Source organism: Salvelinus namaycush, chromosome 30 (genome assembly GCF_016432855.1).
Source record: "Salvelinus namaycush isolate Seneca chromosome 30, SaNama_1.0, whole genome shotgun sequence".
NCBI lineage: Eukaryota > Metazoa > Chordata > Actinopteri > Salmoniformes > Salmonidae > Salvelinus > Salvelinus namaycush.
The window spans coordinates 27,902,556-27,924,475 of NC_052336.1; the positions used below are offsets into that span (position 1 = coordinate 27,902,556).

At 42.3% G+C, this 21,920-nt stretch overlaps 1 protein-coding gene across 7 annotated transcripts in view; it reads right to left on the bottom strand.

The window, feature by feature from the left end:
* The window catches only part of LOC120024943 (MAP kinase-activating death domain protein-like), an 85,164-nt gene that overhangs the window by 2,272 nt on the left and 60,972 nt on the right, over positions 1-21,920 (bottom strand). For 4 of the 7 annotated variants that reach the window (XM_038969324.1, XM_038969323.1, XM_038969322.1 and 1 more), the window contains exons 22-30: positions 21,633-21,765; positions 18,529-18,649; positions 18,319-18,424; positions 18,066-18,176; positions 15,331-15,438; positions 14,928-15,092; positions 14,677-14,749; positions 13,908-14,014; positions 10,718-10,787 (exon numbers count right to left, since the gene is read on the bottom strand). In XM_038969324.1, the coding sequence (XP_038825252.1) occupies positions 10,718-10,787; positions 13,908-14,014; positions 14,677-14,749; positions 14,928-15,092; positions 15,331-15,438; positions 18,066-18,176; positions 18,319-18,424; positions 18,529-18,649; positions 21,633-21,765 (994 nt within the window). Of the gene's footprint in view, positions 1-1,327; positions 1,375-10,717; positions 10,788-13,907; positions 14,015-14,676; positions 14,750-14,927; positions 15,093-15,330; positions 15,439-18,065; positions 18,177-18,318; positions 18,425-18,528; positions 18,650-21,632; positions 21,766-21,920 lie in introns of all 7 variants that reach the window. The other 3 variants (XM_038969327.1, XM_038969325.1, XM_038969326.1) reach the window with 2 other exon arrangements.

Genomic DNA, 21,920 nt, shown 5'->3' on the forward strand with positions numbered 1-21,920 from the left:
TGTTTTGGGTAGCCTTCCAGAAGCTTCCACAATAAGTTGGGTGAATTTTGGCCCATTCCTCCTGACAGAGCAGGTTTGTAGGCCTCCTGCCTCACACACGCTTTTTCAGTTCTGCCCACACATTTTCTATAGGATTGAGGTCAGGGCTTTGTGACGGCCACTCCAATTGCTTGACTTTGTTGTCCTTAAGCCATTTTACTACAACTTTGGAAGTATGCTTGGGGTCATTGTCCATTTGGAAGACCCATTTGCGACCAAGCTTTATGAAGTGAAGTGCACCAGTCCCTCCTGCAGCAAAGCACCCCCACAACATGATGCTGCCACCCCCGTGCTTCACGGTTGGGATGGTGTTCTTCGGCTTGCAAGCCTCCCCCTTTTTCCTCCAAACATAACGATGATCATTATGGCCAAACAGTTCTATTTTTGTTTCATCAGACCAGAGGACATTTCTCCAAAAAGCTTTGTCCCCATGTGCAGTTGCAAACCGTAGTCTGGGTTTATTATGGTGGTTGTGAAGCAGTGGCTTCTTCCTTGCTGAGCGGCCTTTCAGGTTATGTCGATATAGGACTCATTTTACTGTGGATATAGATACTTTTGTACCTGTTTTCTCTAGCATCTTCACAAGGTCCTTTGCTGTTGTTCTGGGATTGATTTGCACTTTTCGCACCAAAGTACGTTCATCTCTAGGAGACAACACGTCTCCTTCCTGAGCGGTATGACGGCTGCGTGGTCCCATGGTGTTTATACTTGCGTACTATTGTTTGTACAGATGAACGTGGTACCTCCAGGCGTTTGGAAATTGCTCCCAAGGATGAACCAGACTTGTGGAGGTCTACAATTTTTTGGCTGATTTCTTTTGATTTTCCCATGATGTCAAGCAAAGAGGCACTGAGTTTGAAGGTAAGCCTTGAAATACATCCACAGGTACACCTCCAATTGACTCAAATGATGTCAATTAGCCTATCTGAAGCTTCTAAAGCCATGACATTTTCTGGAATTTTCCAAGCTGTTTAAAGGCACAGTCAACTTAGTGTATGTAAACTTCTGACCCACTGGAATTGTGATACAGTGAATTATAAGTGAAATAATCTGTCTGTAAAAAATTATTGTGTCATGCACAAAGTAGATGACCTAACTGACTTGCCAAAAATAGTTTAACAAGAAATTTGTGGAGTGGTTGAAAAATGAGTTTAATGACTCCAACCTAAGTGTATGTAAACTTCCGACTTCAACTGTATATGCAACGCAGTACTGTTAAAACAGATCTGGTGGCTATTGAATACCAAAAGCATGGCATTAGCTACAAGAGCGGAAGAGTTTAACTCACCATGGGTGTCTTGTACTTGTGGATCACCACTTCTTTAGTTTCAGGAACTACAAGTGCAGGTGCAAGAGACAAAACAAAGGATTCAAGAGGTTGAAACCACCCTTCAAGAAAGAGTGTTAGAGCTGGGGGTTGCAGCGTGTGTAGCATGTGATTAGAGTTTTCAGACTATGAGAGGGCACGCAAAAGAGGCTGTGGGCCAAGAGTCCACACAAGTACTGGACTGGTTCAGAGTTCACACTTAGCTCGAAAATGATGCTACCTGATTTGCTTTGGGCATATGCTAGATTGGATCGAATCAAAAACACGGACACGCTTCACTTGGGCATGATGAAAATCTGAAGTCTAAGACGGTGGATACTCTCATATACTATCTGAAAATGTGTGGCATTTTCAAAATTACCTTTCTGCCACTGCTAGGTCTAGCAAATATATTTGATATTTAAGGGGGAAGGACAGTAGAATCAAAGTGCAACTTTGGGTGGTTCTTGTAGGCAAAATACGTTCTTCGTAAATCATCTCAAATTATAGTCTTTGCGAAGCGAAGTTCAATAATGCGCTAACAATGCGCTAAGAAAGCCACTGTAGGTAGCTAGCCAGCTAATAAGCTAGCTAGTGCACTAGCTAGGTGAAGAATCCCCATCTCCCTCACTCAGTCACCAGCAGGGTTGGGTAGGTTACTTTCTTATTGTAATCTGTTACTACCTGTCCAAAATTGTAATCAGTTAAGTAACCTTTGGATTACCCAAACTCAGTAACATAGTTGATTACTTTTGGATTACTTACCCCTTATGAGGCATTAGAAGCAGTGGTGTGTAGTCATGGATACCAAGGGAAGCCTGGCTTCCTTGAAAAATTGACAAAAAAAAATATATCTTTCGTCTCTTTGTGTTTTCAGAATTGTCCTTCAATTCGCAAGAGGCTGAATGTATATCATGGAGAAAGCATCCGAGAGAGCGACACAGCACCCCTCTGTCTCCGTATGTGTAGGCCATCTATCTGATGCTGTCTGGTCTTTTTAATTTAAAAAAATGTTATTTCACCTTTATCTAACCAGGTAGGCCAGTTGAGAACAAGTTCTCATTTACAACTGCGACCTGGCCAAGATAAAGCAAAGCAGTGCGACAAAAAACAACACAGACTTACAGTCTTAAAGAGTATGACATTGTTGCCACCCGTAGCATTGAATGCAAGGGAAGCCAGCGAACATTTGGCCTCCCTTGATAATTTTGTAATGAAAATAATAGCCAATCAGCGTTGCGCTGAACTGAGTGAGCTCAACTGTGAATGCTCCTGGCGCACCAAAAAAAAGTATCAAGGGACGCCAGTTTGGATTTGGCTTCACTTCTTTCACATCGCTTCAAGAAAAATACATAATTGACAGAAACAACTTCAATTGTTGCATCTTGTGTTGTCCTACGGTGGCTAGCTAGCTAGCTAAAATTGGCCATTTCCTTGCCATGGATAGCTAGCTAAAATTGGCCATTTCCTTGCCATGGATGGAGATAGGGATTTGGTTTTACTTAATTCTCCGTATTGGCCAATGATTATAAAAGCAATTCTGATCCAGCCATAAATTCAGACATTGTGCCCCTGGACTGAAGTGGACTGGAAGTTCAATAGCTATGTAGCTACTGTATATGTAGAAGGATAATGTTAACTAGCTAATGTTGCCCACGAAAAGGAAGTTAGGCTAGCGAGCAAGCATTTTAGCCAGGTAGCCTAGGACAACAAAAAATAAAAGTGTATTTTGTATGACAGTCATAGACCGTTTCGTCAACATGAATGAGAGGAGGATGGCATTGGTGTTTCTCTACAAATCAAATCGTATTGGTCACATACACATATTTAGCAGATGTTATTGCGGGTGTAGTGAAATGCTTGTAGTAGGGTGAGTCAACATGTTTTTCTCTGCATGCACACAAATCAGAACAATGGACAGCCACATGATATTTAGCTTATGTTGATCAGACTATATTGTTTTTGGTATATTTTAGTTGTCACTACTAGACTAAGCATAGATGATTTGATGATGTTGAAATGTTGAAGTTGAAATGGTGCTGGAATAATGGAGGCAGCTCCTGTTTTCTTTGCAACTTGCGGTAACTCTCCTTAGTTCTAAATCAATAGTTTAGTTGTCCGAAAATGTCGTAAACATTAACTTGCTTGACCATGCTGTAGGTCACGTAACTGTTTGTTACATGCCATATACTTTGTGGACTTCACCGGACAGATGTCGCTCTCCGGTTTTGGGATGAAACAAAGGTGTGGTTGAATTCAGGGGCGCAACTTTGGTTTTAGAAGTAGGGGTGACACTTTTTTTTAATCCTGTCGGATAAATATTCCAAACAGCCTCCCCGATCGCTCGGAGGCGTCCGCATGGTCCTGGCTTCCCCAGTGATATTACCCATGCATCGCTACCGAGAAGAAGACAAAAAGTTTCCAAATGCATTTGGTGATTGTCATTGTGGTCTCTGACTGGTGGTCAGACTCACTCAGGTGGAACAAACTTAAAATGTGTCCTTTTCCCAATGCTGAATTGAGAGAAAACGGTGTCATATTTTTCCCCTACAAAAATCCTTACATGTCATCCAAAAAGTAATCCTCTAAAGCACAGGTGTCAAACTCATTCCACGGGGGGCCGAGTGTCTGCGGGTTTTCGCTCCTCCCTTGTACTTGATTGATGAATTAACATCACTAATTAGTTAGGAACTCCCCACACCTGGTTGTCTAGGGCTTTATTGAAAGGAAAAACCAAAAACCTGCAGACACTAGGCCCTCCGTGGAATGAGTTTGACACCCCTGCTCTAAAGTATCTACAATCTGATTACAATATTTTTGCTATGCCTGTTGTATATCCCCACAGATAACTTTATACTGCGTCATTGCCATCTTGCCTTTGCTAACTTATCCCGGTCAGCCTATGCTAGTTCCCAGTTAATGTAGCCTTGCTACTCACCTTTATATATTGTCTATTACAAATGAATATATCAGTATTGGGTTACAACATATAGTTCCCCTTGTTTCGCTGCATATTATGTAGGCTTCCATTACTGTTCCTCTGACTGGTCTATTCACCGTTGAGGTAAACCGTGGTCAGAACAGTATTTTGTTATATCCATTACAGCCATGTACAGGTTTATATTCCATCAAATCTTACTTCTATCCCTTTTGTTACCATGTATGCTTACACCCTGCATGTTATTTGTGCCTGTACATTCCTATTCTACAGTGTTGTATGTAACTGTAGGCCATTTAGGCAGTTCACCATTTGTGCCTGTTAATCTCTATGGAAAAATAAGGCACTCACTAGGCTGCAGTCCAAATACGCGATTTTTACCCCATCAGCCCTTGGTCTAGTAACTTTCCCTCGGGGAATCCCCATTGAAACCGGATGTAGTTTGATTGCCACCTTAAATGGAGGTCAAATTCACAAACGTTGCCCCCTTGGCCCTCGATTTTGCTTGACGGAGCGAGTGAAGAATTTGTCACTTGCAGGGTTGATATGACCCACAATTCAATGCAAACTGTAGTCACATGTGGGCTGTCGCCCACTCTTAGCTATGATGTGGGCGTGCCCCAAGGGTCAATACTGGGGCCCCTCCTGTTCAGCCTGTACATTAATGATCTGCCTTCTGTCTGTACTGGGTCTGAAGTTCAAATGTATGCAGATGATACAGTGATATATGTGCATGCAAAGAGCAAACTACAAGCTGCACAAGAACTCACTACTGTAATGGTCCAGGTTACAAAGTGGCTCAGTGACTCGTGTTTGCATCTCAATGTGAAAAAAACTGTTTGCATGTTCTTCACAAAGAGGGCAACAGATGCTACTGAGCCAGATGTCTATGTGTCAGGGGAGAAGCTCCAGGTGGTATCTGATTTTAAGTACCTTGGCATCATACTTGATTCCAACCTCTCTTTTAAAAAGCATGTGAAAAAGGTAATTCAAATAACCAAATTCAACCTAGCTAATTTCCGATTTATACGAAATTGTTTGACTACAGAGGTAGCAAAACTGTACTTCAAATCTATGATACTCCCCCACTTAACATACTGCTTGACTAGTTGGGCCCAAGCTTGCTGTACAACAGTAAGACCTATGCAGTCTGTCTACAAACAGGCTCTCAAAGTGCTTGATAGGAAGCCCAATAGCCATCATCACTGTCACATCCTCAGAAAGCATGAGCTCCTGAGTTGGGAAAATCTTGTGCAATACACCGATGCATGTCTTGTATTCAAGATCCTAAATGGCTTGGCTCCCCCTCCACTCAGTATTTTTGTTAAACAGAAAACCCAAACATATGGCAGCAGATCCACAAGGTCTGCCATGAGAGGTGACTGTTTAGTTCCCCTAAGGAAAAGCACCTTTAGTAAATCCGCTTTTTCTGTGAGAGCTTCCCATGTCTGGAATACACTGCCATCAGACACACATAACTGCACCACATATCACACTTTCACAAAATGCTTGAAGACATGGCTAAAGGTCAATCAGATTTGTGAACATGGTCCCTAGCTGTGTGTTGCCGCTTTCCATGTCTGTTGTCTGTAACTTGTGAGGTGTGGAAACACTTTGTTGCTTTTATGAATTTTGTCTTGCTGCTTTTTGTTCTATGTTGCTCTGTCTGTATGCTACGTCTTGCTTGTCCTATGTTGCTATGTCTGTATGCTATGTCTTGTTCTATGTTGCTATTGTCTATATTGTAATTGTTTTTAATAACCTGCCCAGGGCTAAAACCGGCACTTTTACTGAAACGTTGATTAATGTGCACTGTCCCTGTAAAAATAAACTCAAACTCTGGTGGCCGCAAAGTTATACATTTAATCAACAAGGCTGCATTTTCGGCATGCCAGAAAAAATTAACCTAACTTGATAAAAAATATATCTAGACAACATTGATTTTAGCGTTGTAAAATTGGCTTAGTCTCATAGTGAGGAGCCTATAAACAGTAGATTCATAAACATATTTTGGGGAATTCTGAAATTTGTATACACAACCGGACGTGATTGGGAGTCCCATAAGCCAACGTACAATAGGCCCAGCGTCGTTAACATTAATAGCCTTAGGTTGGTTGTTTTGAAGCTCAACTTCAAGATTTCCACCAAGGACGTTGCCTCTTCGATCAACACTCCCTCGCTTGGGCAAGGGACATTTAAGGAACACTCGGATGTGACGATGTAAAATGCCAGTCAAGGGCTTAGAGTTCAGGGCCGAGGGCTGTCTACTTTGAGTTTGAAACGCAGCCGTTAAGAGTTGTCGTTTTCCAGCACTGCCCTTTCTGGCATGTTCACGGATGTCAGTCAGCCTTTGCAATTAGAGCTATTACAGGGCTCGCCTAGTGGCACAGTTTATATGCATATTGTTTACATGTGTATCACCTATTATGTATATATACCAACCACATATTACGTATGCATATTTCTTAGGTATTCTTGCAATTATGTTTGTGTACATTCCTTATGACTATTTATGCATATTCTTTTCTGTATATTTATGCATATTTCCCCTGCTTATTTCCTATTGTATACCTATGTCAGTGTTTTATCTAGTGAATTATTATACATGACTAATATTGTATTATCATTCCTTTTCTCTAGTAGAAATTTGTACTACTACATATTCACCATTATTCTGGTTACACAGTGAATCAACGACTTGCATCGTCTTTTTGACCGAAGACACAGGGGCTAGGGTCGCACTCCCAGGGCATAACACACAGTATTCTACAAGCTATGCTGACTGGCAAACAGCCACTGCTAAGTTAGGTAGCTAGCCATCATCTTTCAAGCTAACTATGGAAAACTGCTTGTGTGAATATAACTTGGGGACAGTTTGGTTATGTTTCCACCATGTTTGCATACCAGACTACCATCTTGATGACTGTCTGCATAGTTCACCAGAGATGAGTTCGCAACGTTAGAGAATTTAGTCTGCCCAGTCCACAGCATGCGGCCAACTGCAAACACCTCTGACAAACAGCTGGCTAGTTTGTTTATTTAGCTTCGTTTCCGAGAACCACCCAAACTTCGACCTCGCTTCTAGCTTGCTGCCAGCTTTATCCTTGTGGTACATGTCAAACAGTATACCTGTATGAGCTGGCTCAGTTTCTCACCTGATAAAAAATATATACACTACCGTTCAAAAGTTTGGGGTCACTTAGAAATATCCTTGTTTTTGAAAGAAAAGCATTTTTTTTGTCCATTAAAAAAACAAAATTATTCAGAAATACAGTGTAGACGTTGGAAATGAGTATTGTAGCTGGAAACGGCTGATTTTTTATGGAAAATCTACATAGGTGTACAGAGGCCCATTATCAGCTGTGTTCCAATGGCACGTTGTGTTAGCTAATCCAAGTTGATCATTAGAAAACCCGTTTGCAATTATGTTAGCACAGCTGAAAACTGCTGTTCTGATTAAATAAGCAATAAAACTGGCCTTCTTTAGACTAGTTGAGTATCTGGATCATCAGCATTTGTGGGTTCAATTACAGGCTCAAAAAGGACAGAAACAAATAACTTTCCTTCTGAAACTCGTCAGTCTCTTCTTGTTCTGAGAAATGAAGGCTATTCCATGCGAGAATTTGCCAAGAAACTGAAGATCTCATACAACGCTGTGTACAGAAGGGATTCTGGCTCTAACCAGAATAGAAAGAGGAGTGGGAGGCCCCGGTGAACAACTGAGCAAGAGGACAAGTACATTAGTGACTCTAGTTTGAGAAACAGACTGGCAGATTCATTAAATAGTACCCCAAAACACCATTCTAAATGTCAACAGGAAGAGTTGACTCTGGGATGCTGGCCTTCTAGGCAGTTCCTCTGTCCAGTGTTCTTTTGCCCATCTTCATCTTTTCTTTTTATTGGCCAGTCTGAGATATGGCTTTTTCTTTGCAACTCTGCCTAGAAAGCCAGCATCCCGGAGTCGCCTCTTCACTGTTGACGATGAGACTGGTGTTTTGCGGGTACTATTTATTGAAGCTGCCAGTTGAGGACCTGTGAAGCTTCTTTAATCAGCACAGCAGTTTTCAGCTGTGCTAACATAATTGCAAAAGGGTTTTCCAATTATCAATTAGCCTTTTAAAAATATGGTTGCTGATAATGGGCCTCTGTGTGCCTATGTAGATATACCATTAAAAAAAATCTGCCGTTTCCAGCTACAACAGTCATTTCCAACATTAACAATGTCTACACTGTATTTCTGATCAATTTGATGTTATTTTAAATGGACAAAAGATGTGCTTTTCTTTCAAAAACAAGGAAACTTATAAGTGACCCCAAACATTTGAACGGTAGTGTAGGTTCTGTTGTTTCCTAAAAAGTGGTTTTTACTGCCCCCACTACTTACTGTTCCTAGATTTGTTTTGGTGAATAGATTCAACTGTTTGTAGCAGCAAGCCATTTGAACACAGACATCAAAATTATTGTGTAAAGAAGGACATATGTGGCGCACGGAAAAGGAAAGAACTCCCACTAATGGCTTGAAAATACAAAAAACATCAGTGTCACACAGTGTGAGCAAATGTGTACAGCAACAACAATGTAAAACTGTGGAGAATGGGAAAGAAACAAAGCAGGACATTATAGGGAAAAAACAAAGTGTGTCAACCAAGAAACTGAATGCTTAAAGACACAAATACATAAGCTGTTAAAGGGATACTTTGGGATTTTGGCATTGAGGCCCTTTATCTACATCCCCATTGTCAGATTAACTCATGGATACACTGTTTATGTCTCTGCGTGCAGTTTGAAGGAAGTTGCTAACTGGCGTCAGCGCAATGACTGGAAGTTTATGGGCTCACGAAACTACATCCACGCAGGACACAGAGACATAAAAATGGTATCCACGAGTTCATCTGACTCTGGGGAAGTAGACGGCCAAAATCCCGAAGTATCCCTTTAATGAGGCCCAACTCCCTAGACCAAGCTCAAAGCCAGTGTCGGTGGACAGACTTTTCATTAGTAACTGTGAACCTATGAAAGAGGGGACAATGATAAGTAGGGGTCGGAAAAAAGGGGGAGGGAAGGGGGGGGGGGCAGTCAAAGCCCTCTGCTCCCCACATTGTCAAGTCGCCAGGTTTCTTGGCCTCAAAACCCCAAAGCACTGAGGGAAAAAAACAACACTAGAGGGGTTTGCTTTTTTAAAGTGATGGAGAGGAGCAGAAAGGTTCAGTTTAATAAACGGTCAGGACAGGAAAAAACTCAGCCAAGGTTTACAAGAAAGGAACGAGGGGGATTCGGCAAAAAGAATGAGGGGCATGAGAGAAGGCGGGAACGGAGAGGAGGAATGCTCTTACGTAAGGGAAAGGAGAAGAGAAAGGTGACAGCACTTTACCTGCTGGAGAATGAAGGTTTTCATAGCGGCAAGGATGAGGGTAACGTATTACAAAAGCAGCACAGAGACACGGCAGTAACCCAGTCCAGCGCTGATATAAATGGGGGCTATAACCTCACAGATCTAGGCCTCTCATAACAATCTCATTGGTCACTGGTTGTCTGTTTCAAATATGGCAGTATAAACAGACACGATAAACCATCTACTGTACACATCTTGAAGGAAATGCTCTAAATATCTAAATACTAGCCCTGGTCTCAGGAAAGGAATCCCCAATCACATTTAGTAGGCACCATTGGGAGAAAACGTTTTGAAATGGCTGAGATACTACCTGAACGTGCCTAAGAAAGTACATTTTCCTTTTCTTTCTGAAAACATTTTTTGTGCCTACTCAACGCAACACAAATGTGGCCATTTCCAGCAAGTTAGCATCCTTCCATCCTGAAGATCGAGCGAGATAATTCAGCTTCAACTGAGAACATCATTAACGTATGTGTCCTTTATTCCTAATGAGCGTTTAAAACAGTTCAAATACGATCTGTGGCTCCGCTTCCCTCTGCTCTGGGCTTTGATGAATTTCCCTCTCACGCACATAGCATCTTATTTGGTCGAGTGAACCCTAAAAAACGATTTCCTACCCTAAAGCTCTCATTTCCAACATTTGATCCTTACAAAAGTCTGATCCAGAAACAAGCTGTGCATCAAGTCTTCCATCATAACACAGCAGGCCTGACTCCTAAGACCTCATGGTTAAAAACTAAAAACACAGCAGATAAAGACAGAAATCTCACAAATAGGGCTGTTTTCTCTTGTTTTATAAATCAGCAATAAATATGAAAATAAGCAAACATTCATATTTGTGAGAGCTGGACTTCTCAAATTGCAAAAGGAAACTAGCTAACTCTAGCACTGACTATAATTTGCCCTGAGGTAAGCAAGAGCTGTTGTGAATCCACTGAACCCCGAGTCGTTGCAGTTGCTAACTCTGTGCGTCAGCGTTGCGTTTGTCGTGAGTTACTGCCGTGTCGAGTACAGACCTAGAATCAATAGATGTGGTAATTACCAAATTCCTCCAGGACAAAGACTCCCTTCACAGTATTGCACTTTTTAATGTGATTCAGCTCTATGAAAACCTAAAACAAAAAAAACAAAAAAACAACAAGACAGAACATTAGTAACTCAATGACAACATGCTGAAATTAAACATTTCAGAGAGAAAATGAACAACGTTAAATTCTCATCTAGTCAATACTAAAAGGGAAAGAATACAGAAGATGGTATATGCAAGCTTTTAAACGCTACCAAAATGAAATGGGACAGCACAAAACAGAAGTTTCCATGTTTGAATGCTTACATGGGCTGGGGTTAGGTGAGTAGAAATGCATTGTGGAAAGGTCTATGATGAAGTGAGTGCTATTAATGATTACTTGCTGAATGAAACTATAATATGGCAATTTGTTCGCACTATAGCGCCTTAGCTAAACTGTGCATCAGCAAAGCTATTGTGGCCATTTGTTGTCAACAGTGAAGCAATGGCGACTGCTAACTAATTTCCGTTTTCCCTACTAATGCAAATGCACTGTGGCCCATGTAATGCTAAGCATACATGGAAATTTCATATGAAAACAGAGATGAGGACACATAACATAAAGTTTACCACACACAGCTAAAGAAATTGAGGAAAACGAACCCAACAAAAAAGTCATAACCGCTAACAAGCAAACACGGCAGAGGTTGTGTACCTTCCGCTCCTTGCAGGGGGAGAGAGCATGGAAGAGAAACGGTTTGGATTATTATCGGACAGAAGAGCACAAACACTGGACGGCGCTCAAAGAGGGCGCGGCACTATCCCCCAAAAACGATCAACATAATGGACGGGACTTGATGTATTAACAGCTATCAATGCCAATAAAATTCTACTGGAATGATGAAGTGCTAAACTAAAGTACAAAAAATTGAAAAATAACTACTGAAAGTTGGTCTAGTCTATACTTTAAACAGCTGGCCTTTTTCTTTTGGTTCGTTCCTGGGCCTAACCCAGAAAATGACATAATTACTACCAGTTTACCAAAACCAATACTCTGGTTGTAATGACATAATTTCAACCAGTTTTGACTGCTGGGAACCCATTCCCGCCCCCAATGCCCTCCATGCCCCCTCCTCCAGCAACGAGGGCTGGCAACAACAGCTCAGTAGTACAGGTACAAGAGGGCAGTCAGCCACATCGCCTCCCCAACAAAACAGGCTGCCCCCTATAACAACCTCACCACTCTGTAACATGCCCGCGTATTTAACCCTACGGTGACCCATGTCTGTCACTGGAAGCTTGGGTGGGCCTGCACTGGCAAAATGTAATGGTTTGGCATTAACTATTAGATGAAAAAGTTCTTCACAACAAGACAGTTAAGTGTTTTTTTGTAATGTTTTATTGCATGAATATGACATCTACTACTGGTGCATAAGCTCCTGCAGAGCTGACGTTGGAAAAAGAGGTGGTTTGAACTCTCCAAGCAGCATCTCAATGAGAACTATGACCATTATCGTACAATCAGGTTGCACAAAGGTATGTGTTGTTCCTAAAAGGTAAATTAGGCTAAGTGTCTGTAGTAGGGGAAGGGTATTATAACATTGACTGTGGTACCCTTGTTAAATTCTATGATGATGATGATGTAACTGTTCTTCAACCATAGCAATGTGTTCTAACCTGTTTGTGCCTTCTTTTTGAAGCAACACTGTGTGCGCTGTGTGATCTAAAGAAATCAAGAAAGCAGTTCAAAGAGCTAGGACCTTTCATAAAGAAAGTAGTGGTCAAAAACATTGTTTTCTATTCTACTACAATTGAGTATTACTTTATGAGTAGGCATTCCCATGTGTTGATTCAATGCGTTTTTGCCCCAATCCTACAGTGTGATATGTCCAGTATGTTTCTTCACTATGGTTATATTAAATGAGTGCCACTCCTATGACCCTCAAATCACTATAATTGTTATTTCAGATTCCAAGCATTTCCTTTGGGTCCAAAAATATCTACTTGTGACAGTGGTGAGGACTGAGGTCAATTATATTCTTACTCAAGTTGATTCAGGAAATGGAATTGCCCCAACCCCAAAAGTTGTGAATACTTGAGGTATTTTTCATCGAACTTTAATATGCAGGTCAAGGGGACAAAACTTTAAAAGGGAAAAATAAAATGGCAATTATTAATGAAAAGTCTTTGCGCAAGGTCATCTGTCTTACCTCTGATGCACAAATCTCTCTTACACAAACAGAACACTCGCCTTCCCCCACAAACGACAAGGTTTGGGCACCACAACTAAGAATGCTAAGTATTAACAGAATATTTTAGTATTTATATATATATATATTTTTTTTTAATGTCCAATTATGATTATATAAATTTTTTACAAATGTTCCCATTTTTTCTCCCCAATTTCATGATATCCAATTGGTAGTTACAGTCTTGTCCCATCGCTACAACTCCCATACGGACTCGGGAGAGGCAAAAGTCGAGAGCCACGCGTCCACCGAAACACGACCTGCCAAGCCGCACTGCTTCTTGACACACTGCTGCCTTAACCCGGAGTAAACGGTGTACAACTGGGGACCTGAAGTCCGCGTGCATGCCCCCGGCCTCCACAAGGAGTCGCTAGAGCGTGATGGGACAAGGACAACCCAGCCGGCCAAACTGTCCCCTAACCTGGACGACACTGGGCCAATTGTGCGCCGTCTCATGGTTCTCCCGGTCGCAGCCGGCTGCGACACAGCCCGGGATTGAACCCGGATCTGTAGTGACGCCTCTAGCACTGCGATGCAATGCCTTAGACCGCTGCGCCACTCGGGAGGCCTTTAACAGAAGTGGATATGTGTTTTCATCTTAAAACATACATCTTAGTGACTGCACAAATAAATCATAACATATTTTAAATCATAGAAAGACAAAGCACAAAAATGAGTTATTCCTCTAAGGTCCTGATCAAAACAGTGACTGAAGTACCTTTAAAATGTACTCTGCTTTTTCACTCAAGTCAGTAGGCTATAAAAATGTATCAATGTCAAAGATAAACAACCATAAATGCCTTCTATTCTCTCTTTTGTTTTTTTAAAGAGACCTTAGAGGAAGTGAGCCACTGTTGTGTGTGTGTGAGAGAGAGAAAGAAAACAGAAAACGAGGAGAAGAATTGCGGCGGTTGGAAGAAGGTTAAATGGTTTTGCGTGTGCGTGTGCGTGTGTATGTGGTAATACAGGTCTCCTACCTGGCTGTGCATGAATTTCAGGTTGATGCCTTCCAGGGTGACTTGCAGCAGTCCTCCCTCGCCAGTCTTCATGTCCTGCACAGGGAACTCTCCACCCAGCTCTGGCCCTATGGAGAGAGGGGCAGATCGCTTATGCCAAAGGATCCCTCCCCTATCCATTTCGCTGTACATCCCTTTCGAAAAGTGTTCGTGATAACAGACAGAAAAGTCTTTACTTGGCCAACTGAGCTGATTGACTCAAATGGTTATAGAATTTATTGGACAATAAAGCAGTAGGGTAGAGCTCACCTTCACTCAGAGTTATTCCTACATCCCAAAGTTCTACTTCTCCATAGACTACGAACTATTACTAACTGTTATTAACCCCTAGTGTAGCGGTATACAAACTTCTTCATCGGGACCCCGTTTTTTTGGCCAAATGTAATGACAACCTTAAAAATCGGCACATTTCCATTTTTACATGAACAAATAACCTTTATTTCATGACATTTTCATCTCTCTTATCAAAATGAAAAGAAACCAATAAATTCAATAATTCATTTTTCAAATGATCTTTCTCAAAAACGTTTGTATATATTGTCTCATACATTAATCTGTACTCTTCATTTCTTTGAAATATATTTTGGTGACCCCACTGCAATTCCTCTAGGTCCCGACCCAGACTTTGAATACCACTGGCCTAGGGCTATCCATTTTCAAAACGCAGGGCAAGAATACATTGGTGCTGCCTCAAAGAAAGAGACTCCAGCCAACGTGCACACCCACATACCTGGTTTAATGCTTTGCTGTCGGGCAGCAGCTCTTTCCATGCTGTCCTTCACACAGTAATACAATTCGCGACACTAGACAACAAAACATTTGAATTCAGATTATGGAATACAAAAAGTGGCTGTACAAAGTCTGACACGAAAGTCACAATTTGCAGTCACCTTAGTCACAGGTTCCACTAACACGGATATCATGGTGTTCATAATTGCTAGTTGCATTTCAGTACTCGAAGCGCTAACGGTAGGGGCTCACCTTCTTGGTGTAGAACTTGTTGAGTTGGGTCTCCTGGCCATTGCGTCTCCACAGACACAGGACCTTGGTCTTGGGGCAGTAGGTCATGTTGATGAGCTTCTCGTACCACCAGCGCTCATACACTGTGCCGATATTGCTGCGCAGGACTATACAGTCGTCACACACCTGAATGGGGGAAATGGACAGAGGCAAAGGATGCAATTATTTGATATCCACTGTAGAGCTAAACGCTAGATCTACTAAAACTACAAATTGCAGAGTTTGACAGTTCTTGACGATGATTTGTAAATTTGATCTATTCAGATACTCATCAAGCCATCTCTGGGGGCACAATAAAAAGAAAACATGAACTGTATGTACAAGGAAGGGCTGGGAAAGTGAATGCTGAAAGTGTCTCTCATACCTCCATGAAGAAGATGTCCCCCGTGGTATCTGTCCCAGCATGCACCACGAAGGTCTGCTTCTTGATGTGACGGCTTCCGCTAGGTCTGATGGACAGCTCGCGGCCATTCTGAAATGTGAGTGAACAAGACTTTTTACCCTTCTACAATTTCTGCGGCCCCGTGGAAATCTAACATAATAAATAAATCCCCATCGAAATGCATCCGTTTAAGCTAGAGATATGTTTTTTTTTTGCATGGGCTGCGTCTCAATCCACCATATTCGCCGAGATCGCCCTTCCACATCTGTGGTGAAAGGTGGCAGAATTAGAAGAACTGTGTTTGTCAGACCATGAGATATCCAGAAGATCGGTCCTCTCCCAAAAACGTCTGAACGGTTTGGCCTATAAAACTATTATGACTCCTCTGTAGAAAGATGACTCATGAACCCAATGGTGTTCTCCGTTTTGCTCTACGAAGTTGGTACATCCCCTTCTGCCAACTTCTGTCTGTAGCCTCCGAACAGTTTGGGCTACACAGTAATATGACCCCTCTCTGTGGAAAGGCGAGTCTCTCACAAACACGTTCATGTTGGTTGTTTTGCTCTAGGATGCCCACAAGGCCTCAAGACTCATCTGAAGTTACCCTGTACCATTTTTTATTTATTTTTTCTATCAATGGAAGTATATATGGAGATTAGAGGTCGGCCGATTATGGTTTTTCAACGCCGATACCGATTATTGGAGGACCAAAAAAAGCCGGTACCAATTAAATCGGCCGATTTTTAAAATTTATTTGTAATAATGACAATTACAACAATACTGAATGAACACTTATTTTAACTTAATATAATACATAAATTTAGCCTCAAATAAATAATGAAACATGTTCAATTTGGTTTAAATAATGCAAAAACAAAGTGTCGGAGAAGAAAGTAAAAGTGCAATATGTGCCATGTAAGAAAGCTAACATTTAAGTTCCTTGCTCGGAACATGAGAACATATGAAAGCTGGTGGTTCCTTTTAACATGAGTCTCCAATAGTAAGAAGTTTTAGGTTGTAGTTATTATAGGAATTATAGGACTATTTCTCTCTATACCATTTGTATTTCATTAACCTTTGACTATTGGATGTTCTTATAGGCACTTTATTATTGCCAGTGTAACAGTATAGCTTCCATCCCTCTCCTCGCTCCTACCTGGGCTCGAACCAGGAACACAACGACAAGCAGCGTTACCCATGCAGAGCAAGGGGAATAACTAGTCCAAGTCGTTTGAAACGCTATTAGCGCGCACCCCGCTAACTAGCTAGCCATTTCACATCGGTTACACCAGCCTAATCTCGGGAGTTGATAGGCTTGAAGCGCAGCGAAGAGCTTCTGGCAAAACGCAGGAAAGTGCTGTTTGAATGAATGCTTACGAGCCTGCTGCTGCCTACCACCGCTCAGTCAGACTGCTCTATCAAATCATAGACTTAGTTATAACATAATAACACACAGAAATACGAGCCTTAGGTCATTAATATGGTCAAATCCGGAAACTATCATCTCGAAAACAAGACGTTTATTCTTTCAGTGAAATACGGAACCGTTCCGTATTTTAAGTCTAAATATTCCTGTTACATTGCACAACCTTCAATGTTATGTCATAATTACGTAAAATTCTGGCAAATTAGGCGGCCCAAACTGTTGCATATACATGGACTCTGCGTGCAATGAACGTAAGAGAAGTGACACAATTTCACCTGGTTAAAATTGCCTGCTAACCTGGATTTATTTTAGCTAAATATGCAGGTTTAAAAATATATACTTCTGTGTATTGATTTTAAGAAAGGCATTGATGTATATGGTTAGGTACACATTGGAGCAACGATACGCACCACATCGATTATATGCAACGCAGGACACGCTAGATAAACTAGTAATATCATCAACCATGTGTAGTTAACTAGTGATTATGATTGATTTATTGATTGATTGTTTTTTATAAGATAAGTTTAATGCTAGCTAGCAACTTACCTTGGCTTCTACTGCATTTGCGTAACAGGCAGGCTCCTCATGGAGTGCAATGTAATCAGGTGGTTAGAGCGTTGGACTAGTTAACTGTAAAGTTGCAAGATTGAATCCCCCGAGCTGACAAGGTAAAAATCTGTCGTTCTGCCCCTGAACGAGGCAGTTAACCCACCGTTCCTAGGCCGTCATTGAAAATAAGAATGTGTTCTTAACTGACTTGCCTAGTTAAATAAAGGTGTAAAAAAAAAAAAAAATCTGTGTCCAAAAATATTGATTTACGATTGTTATGAAAACTTGAAATCGGCCCTAATTAATCGGCCATTCCGATTAATCGGTCGACCTCTAATGGAGATTGTTTAGTGCTTTGAATAAGGGGTTAAATACATGTGTCCTTTCTTATATCTCTCAGATATAGGACAGAATTTCCTTTAGATTTTTTATGGGGGGGATTGTTGTTCCATATATTGAATCTGTTATTCAACGCTTTTCTATGGGCTAATAGCAATAATGCCAAATCAAATGTTTCATCCCCGGCTTAGACAGGGCTTAGACTCTAGAGGGTTAAAAACAGAGATACTGTATCAGCAACACTGATATTCTCACACACCGTAAAAACATGTGTTGCGTAAAAGGATCTGGCTCGAAGGACCACATAAAACGTTGAATCTTTATGCCACTTGGTAGAACAGTTGACTGCCTTAGTGGCTCCTATTTTATTGAAGAGAGAGAATCCTTGGTTCTTTCTTACCAAATTAGCCAGTTTGTCCAGACACTCGTTGATCTCCTGGCTGTGGCTAAGGCCGATGTGGGACTTCCCCATCAGACGCCTCACCTTCTTCCTGATGTCATTCTTGTTCACCTGGACAGACAGAGAAGGATATACAGACAAACTTAGCAAGAGACGTCGGAAAATATGCGATGCCTACTTATCTGAACATTCGTAGTTGCTGCAGTTGACATACGGGGGTTACGGAGTGAAACATTGTGTGTGATAGACCCACCTTAACCATTAGCATGTAGGCGATCATATTGTGCAGTAGAGTAGCTAGCAGCCTGTCCTCATCGTCCTCCAGGCGCTTACGGTCGTGGTCCCCGAGTGACAGGTATCTGTGTAAACAGTAGTAACCATCAGCCTCTAAACAGGAAACACAGCTATACAAGGATGGCTGTCATTTCAAAAATACAGATCCACTCTAATAGGCAACCTGTACCTGTCAATCATCTCTTGAGGTCCCTGGTCCATGCCCATCCCCTCTCTCTCCAACATGACAGCATCCAAGTAAGCATCCTCCCAGAACTGGACCTGGTCCCACAGTGTAGAGCGCTCCTTACCTACATAAATACAACACACACTGCTTATCTGTGTCCAAAAGGACACACACTTACACAAAACACATCATGACCACAATCACAAGGGCACACAAAAACACAAAACTATTCTACAAAATCATCTCCAGGTCAAAATCCCCTTCACACTGACAACTACTGTACATGTCAGCACACACTCGCCAGTAGACATGCATTAACATACACATGATCCCACAGATCCTTACATAACTGCACACACACACACAAACACCCACACAATCGAACAAACACCCATACGAACACACATCCATAGGAACACACAGACCTGACCATGTGATTGTTGAAAATGTATTGTCAACCAAGAGATATTGTCTCTTGTTTACTTGTCCATTGTCCTGCTACATTGTTTACAAAACCATCCACTCGGTGTGATGGGAAATCCAGTGGCGGTAAAGATCAAAGCAGCACTTCAAAGCACCAGACAATACACAAGTGAGCACCAGAGCCCAGGCGGGCATTTCATCCAAGCACAAACATAGAAGGTCAAAAGGTGAAAGAGGTCAGCCCTACTCAGAGAGAAGGTTTCCATGGCAGCATCCTCCAGCTGGTCCCACATGGAGCTCTTGTCTCGCCCTGCAAGGTGTTCCCGGGACACGCAGTAGGGAGGAAGAGGAGCAGCAGAGCAAAGAGGGTTAAGCTCAGAGCTGAGTGGGTTAATGACAAACCAAGAGAAGAGAGAGACCACAGGAAGGGGTGAAAGCACAAATAAACAGACCCAACCTCATTCACTGCAGACCTACCTTCACGCTTTATAGTACAGTTCATGCAGTGTTAGTCAAATAGTGAGAAAGAGTTAGACGAATCAGATAGATATGCAGTACCAGTCAAAAGTTTGGACACACCTACTCATTCAAGGGTTTTTCTGTATTTTTTTACTTTTTTCTATATTGTAGGATAAGACATCAAAACTATGAAATAACACTTTCCACCTTCTCCACTGCGATCCCATCGATGTAGATAGGGGGGTGCTCCCTCTGCTGTTTCCTGAAGTCCACGATCATCTCCTTTGTTTTGTTGACGTTGAGTGAGAGGTTGTTTTCCAGGCAGCACACTCCCAGAGCCCTCACCTCCTCCCTGTAGGCTGTCTCGTCATCGATGGTAATTAAGCCTACTAGTATTGTGTTGTCTACAAACTTGATGATTGAGTTGGAGGCGTGCATGGCCACGCAGTCATGGGTGAACAGGGAGTACAGGAGGGGGCTGAGCACGCACCCTTGTGGGTCCCCAGTGTTGAGGATCAGCGGAGTGGAGGTGATGTTTCCTACCTTCACCACCTGGGGGCAGCCCGTCAGGAAGTCCAGGACCCAGTTGCGCAGGGCGGGGTTCAGACCCAGGGCCTCGAGCTTAATGATGAGCTTGGAGGGTACTATGGTGTTGAATGCTGAGCCATAGTCAATAAACAGCATTCTTACATAGGTATTCCTCTTGTCCAGATGGGATAGGGCAGTGTGCAGGCGATTGCATCGTCTATGGATCTATTGGGGCGGTAAGTAAATTGAAGTGGGTCTAGGGTGGCAGGTAAGGTAGAGGTGATATGATCCTTGACTAGTCTCTCAAAGCACTTCATGATGACAGAGTGCTACGGGGAGATAGTCATTAAGTTCAGTTACCTTTGCCTTCCTGGGTACAGGAACAATGGTGGCCATCTTGAAGCATGTGGGGACAGCAGACGGATAGGAAGAGATAGAATATGCCTGTAAACACACCAGCCAGCTGGTCTGCGCATGCTCTGAGGACGCGGCTAGGGATACCGTCTGGGCCGGCAGCCTTGCTTGGGTTAATACATTTAAATGTTTTACTCACGTCGGCCACGGAGAAGGAGAGCCCACAGTCCTTGTTAGAGGGCCCCGTTGGTAGCACTGTGTTATCCTCAAAGCGTGCGAAGAATGTGTTTAGCCTGTCCGGAAGCAAGACGTGGCATGTGTGGTTGCCACCGTGAAGCATGGAGGAGGAGTTGTGATGGTGTGCGGGTGCTTTGCTGGTGACACCATCTGTGATTATTTAGATATCAAGGCACACTTAACCAGCATGGCTACCACAGCATTCTGAAGTGATACGCCATCCCATCTGGTTTGCGCTTAGTGGGACTATCATTTGTTTTTCAACAGGACAATGACCCAACACACCTCCAGACTGTGTAAGGCCTATTTAACCAAGAAGGAGAGGAGTGCTGCATCAGGTGACGTGGCCTCCACAATCACCCGACCTCAACCCAATTGAGATGGTTTGGGACGAGTTGGACCGCAGAGTGAAGAAAAAGCAGCCAACAAGTGCTCAGCATATGTGGGAACTCCTTCAAGACTGTTGGAAAAGCATTCTAGGTGAAGCTGACGGAGAGAATGCCAAGAGTGTGCAAAGCTGTCATCAAGGCAAAGAGTGGCTACTTTGATGAATCAAAAATATATTTATCTGTTCAAAACCTTTTTGCTTACTACATGATTCCATGTGTCTTCACTATTATTCTACAAGGTAAAAAAAAAAAAAAAAAAAAAACTTGAGCGAGTAGGTGTGTCTTAACTTTTGTTTTGTTTTGTTTTGTTTGGGTTGGGTTGGGTTGGGTTGGGGTTGGTTGGTTGGTTGGTTGGTTGGTTGGTTGGTTGGTTGGTTGGTAGGTGTAGGTAGGTAGGTGTAGGTAGGTATGTACGTGTTTTGCCTTATAGGAAGGATTCACTCAGCAAGATGACATTACAATGAGCAGCACCGCAGATGTGAGATGAGCACGATGCAAGACAGCAGAGACATTTAGCATCGCGCTTCAACGTTCTTTGATGTTGCGGAAATTGACCTGATATTGTGTTTACCTTGTGCATGCAACATCTCGCTGAGGCTACTAGATATTTACTGTAACTTTTTAACCACAAAGTTGAACAGAAGGAGACTAAAGAAGGCACTGGAATATATATTAAAACCCACAGCCTTTCTAAAACATCAGTCATCTGGAACGTACCCAGCAGGCCATCACACAGGTAAATCCTCATGCTGATGTCTTCCAAGGGCTGGGTGGGAGGCCCCTTAGCCACGACAGGCACAAGTTTAGCCTTCACCTCCTTCACACAAGGCTTCATCTTTTGGGTCTTACCCTGGGAAAACACCACAAAACATAAATCATGGGATAAATTCGTCTTGCCAAAGATTTTCAAGGTTTTCCTGCATTTACAAGATTGACATCCACGGGCAGACTTCATGTCCCGCAGCGAATGCATTTGCACTTATCGAAAACGCCCCAAAAAACAAA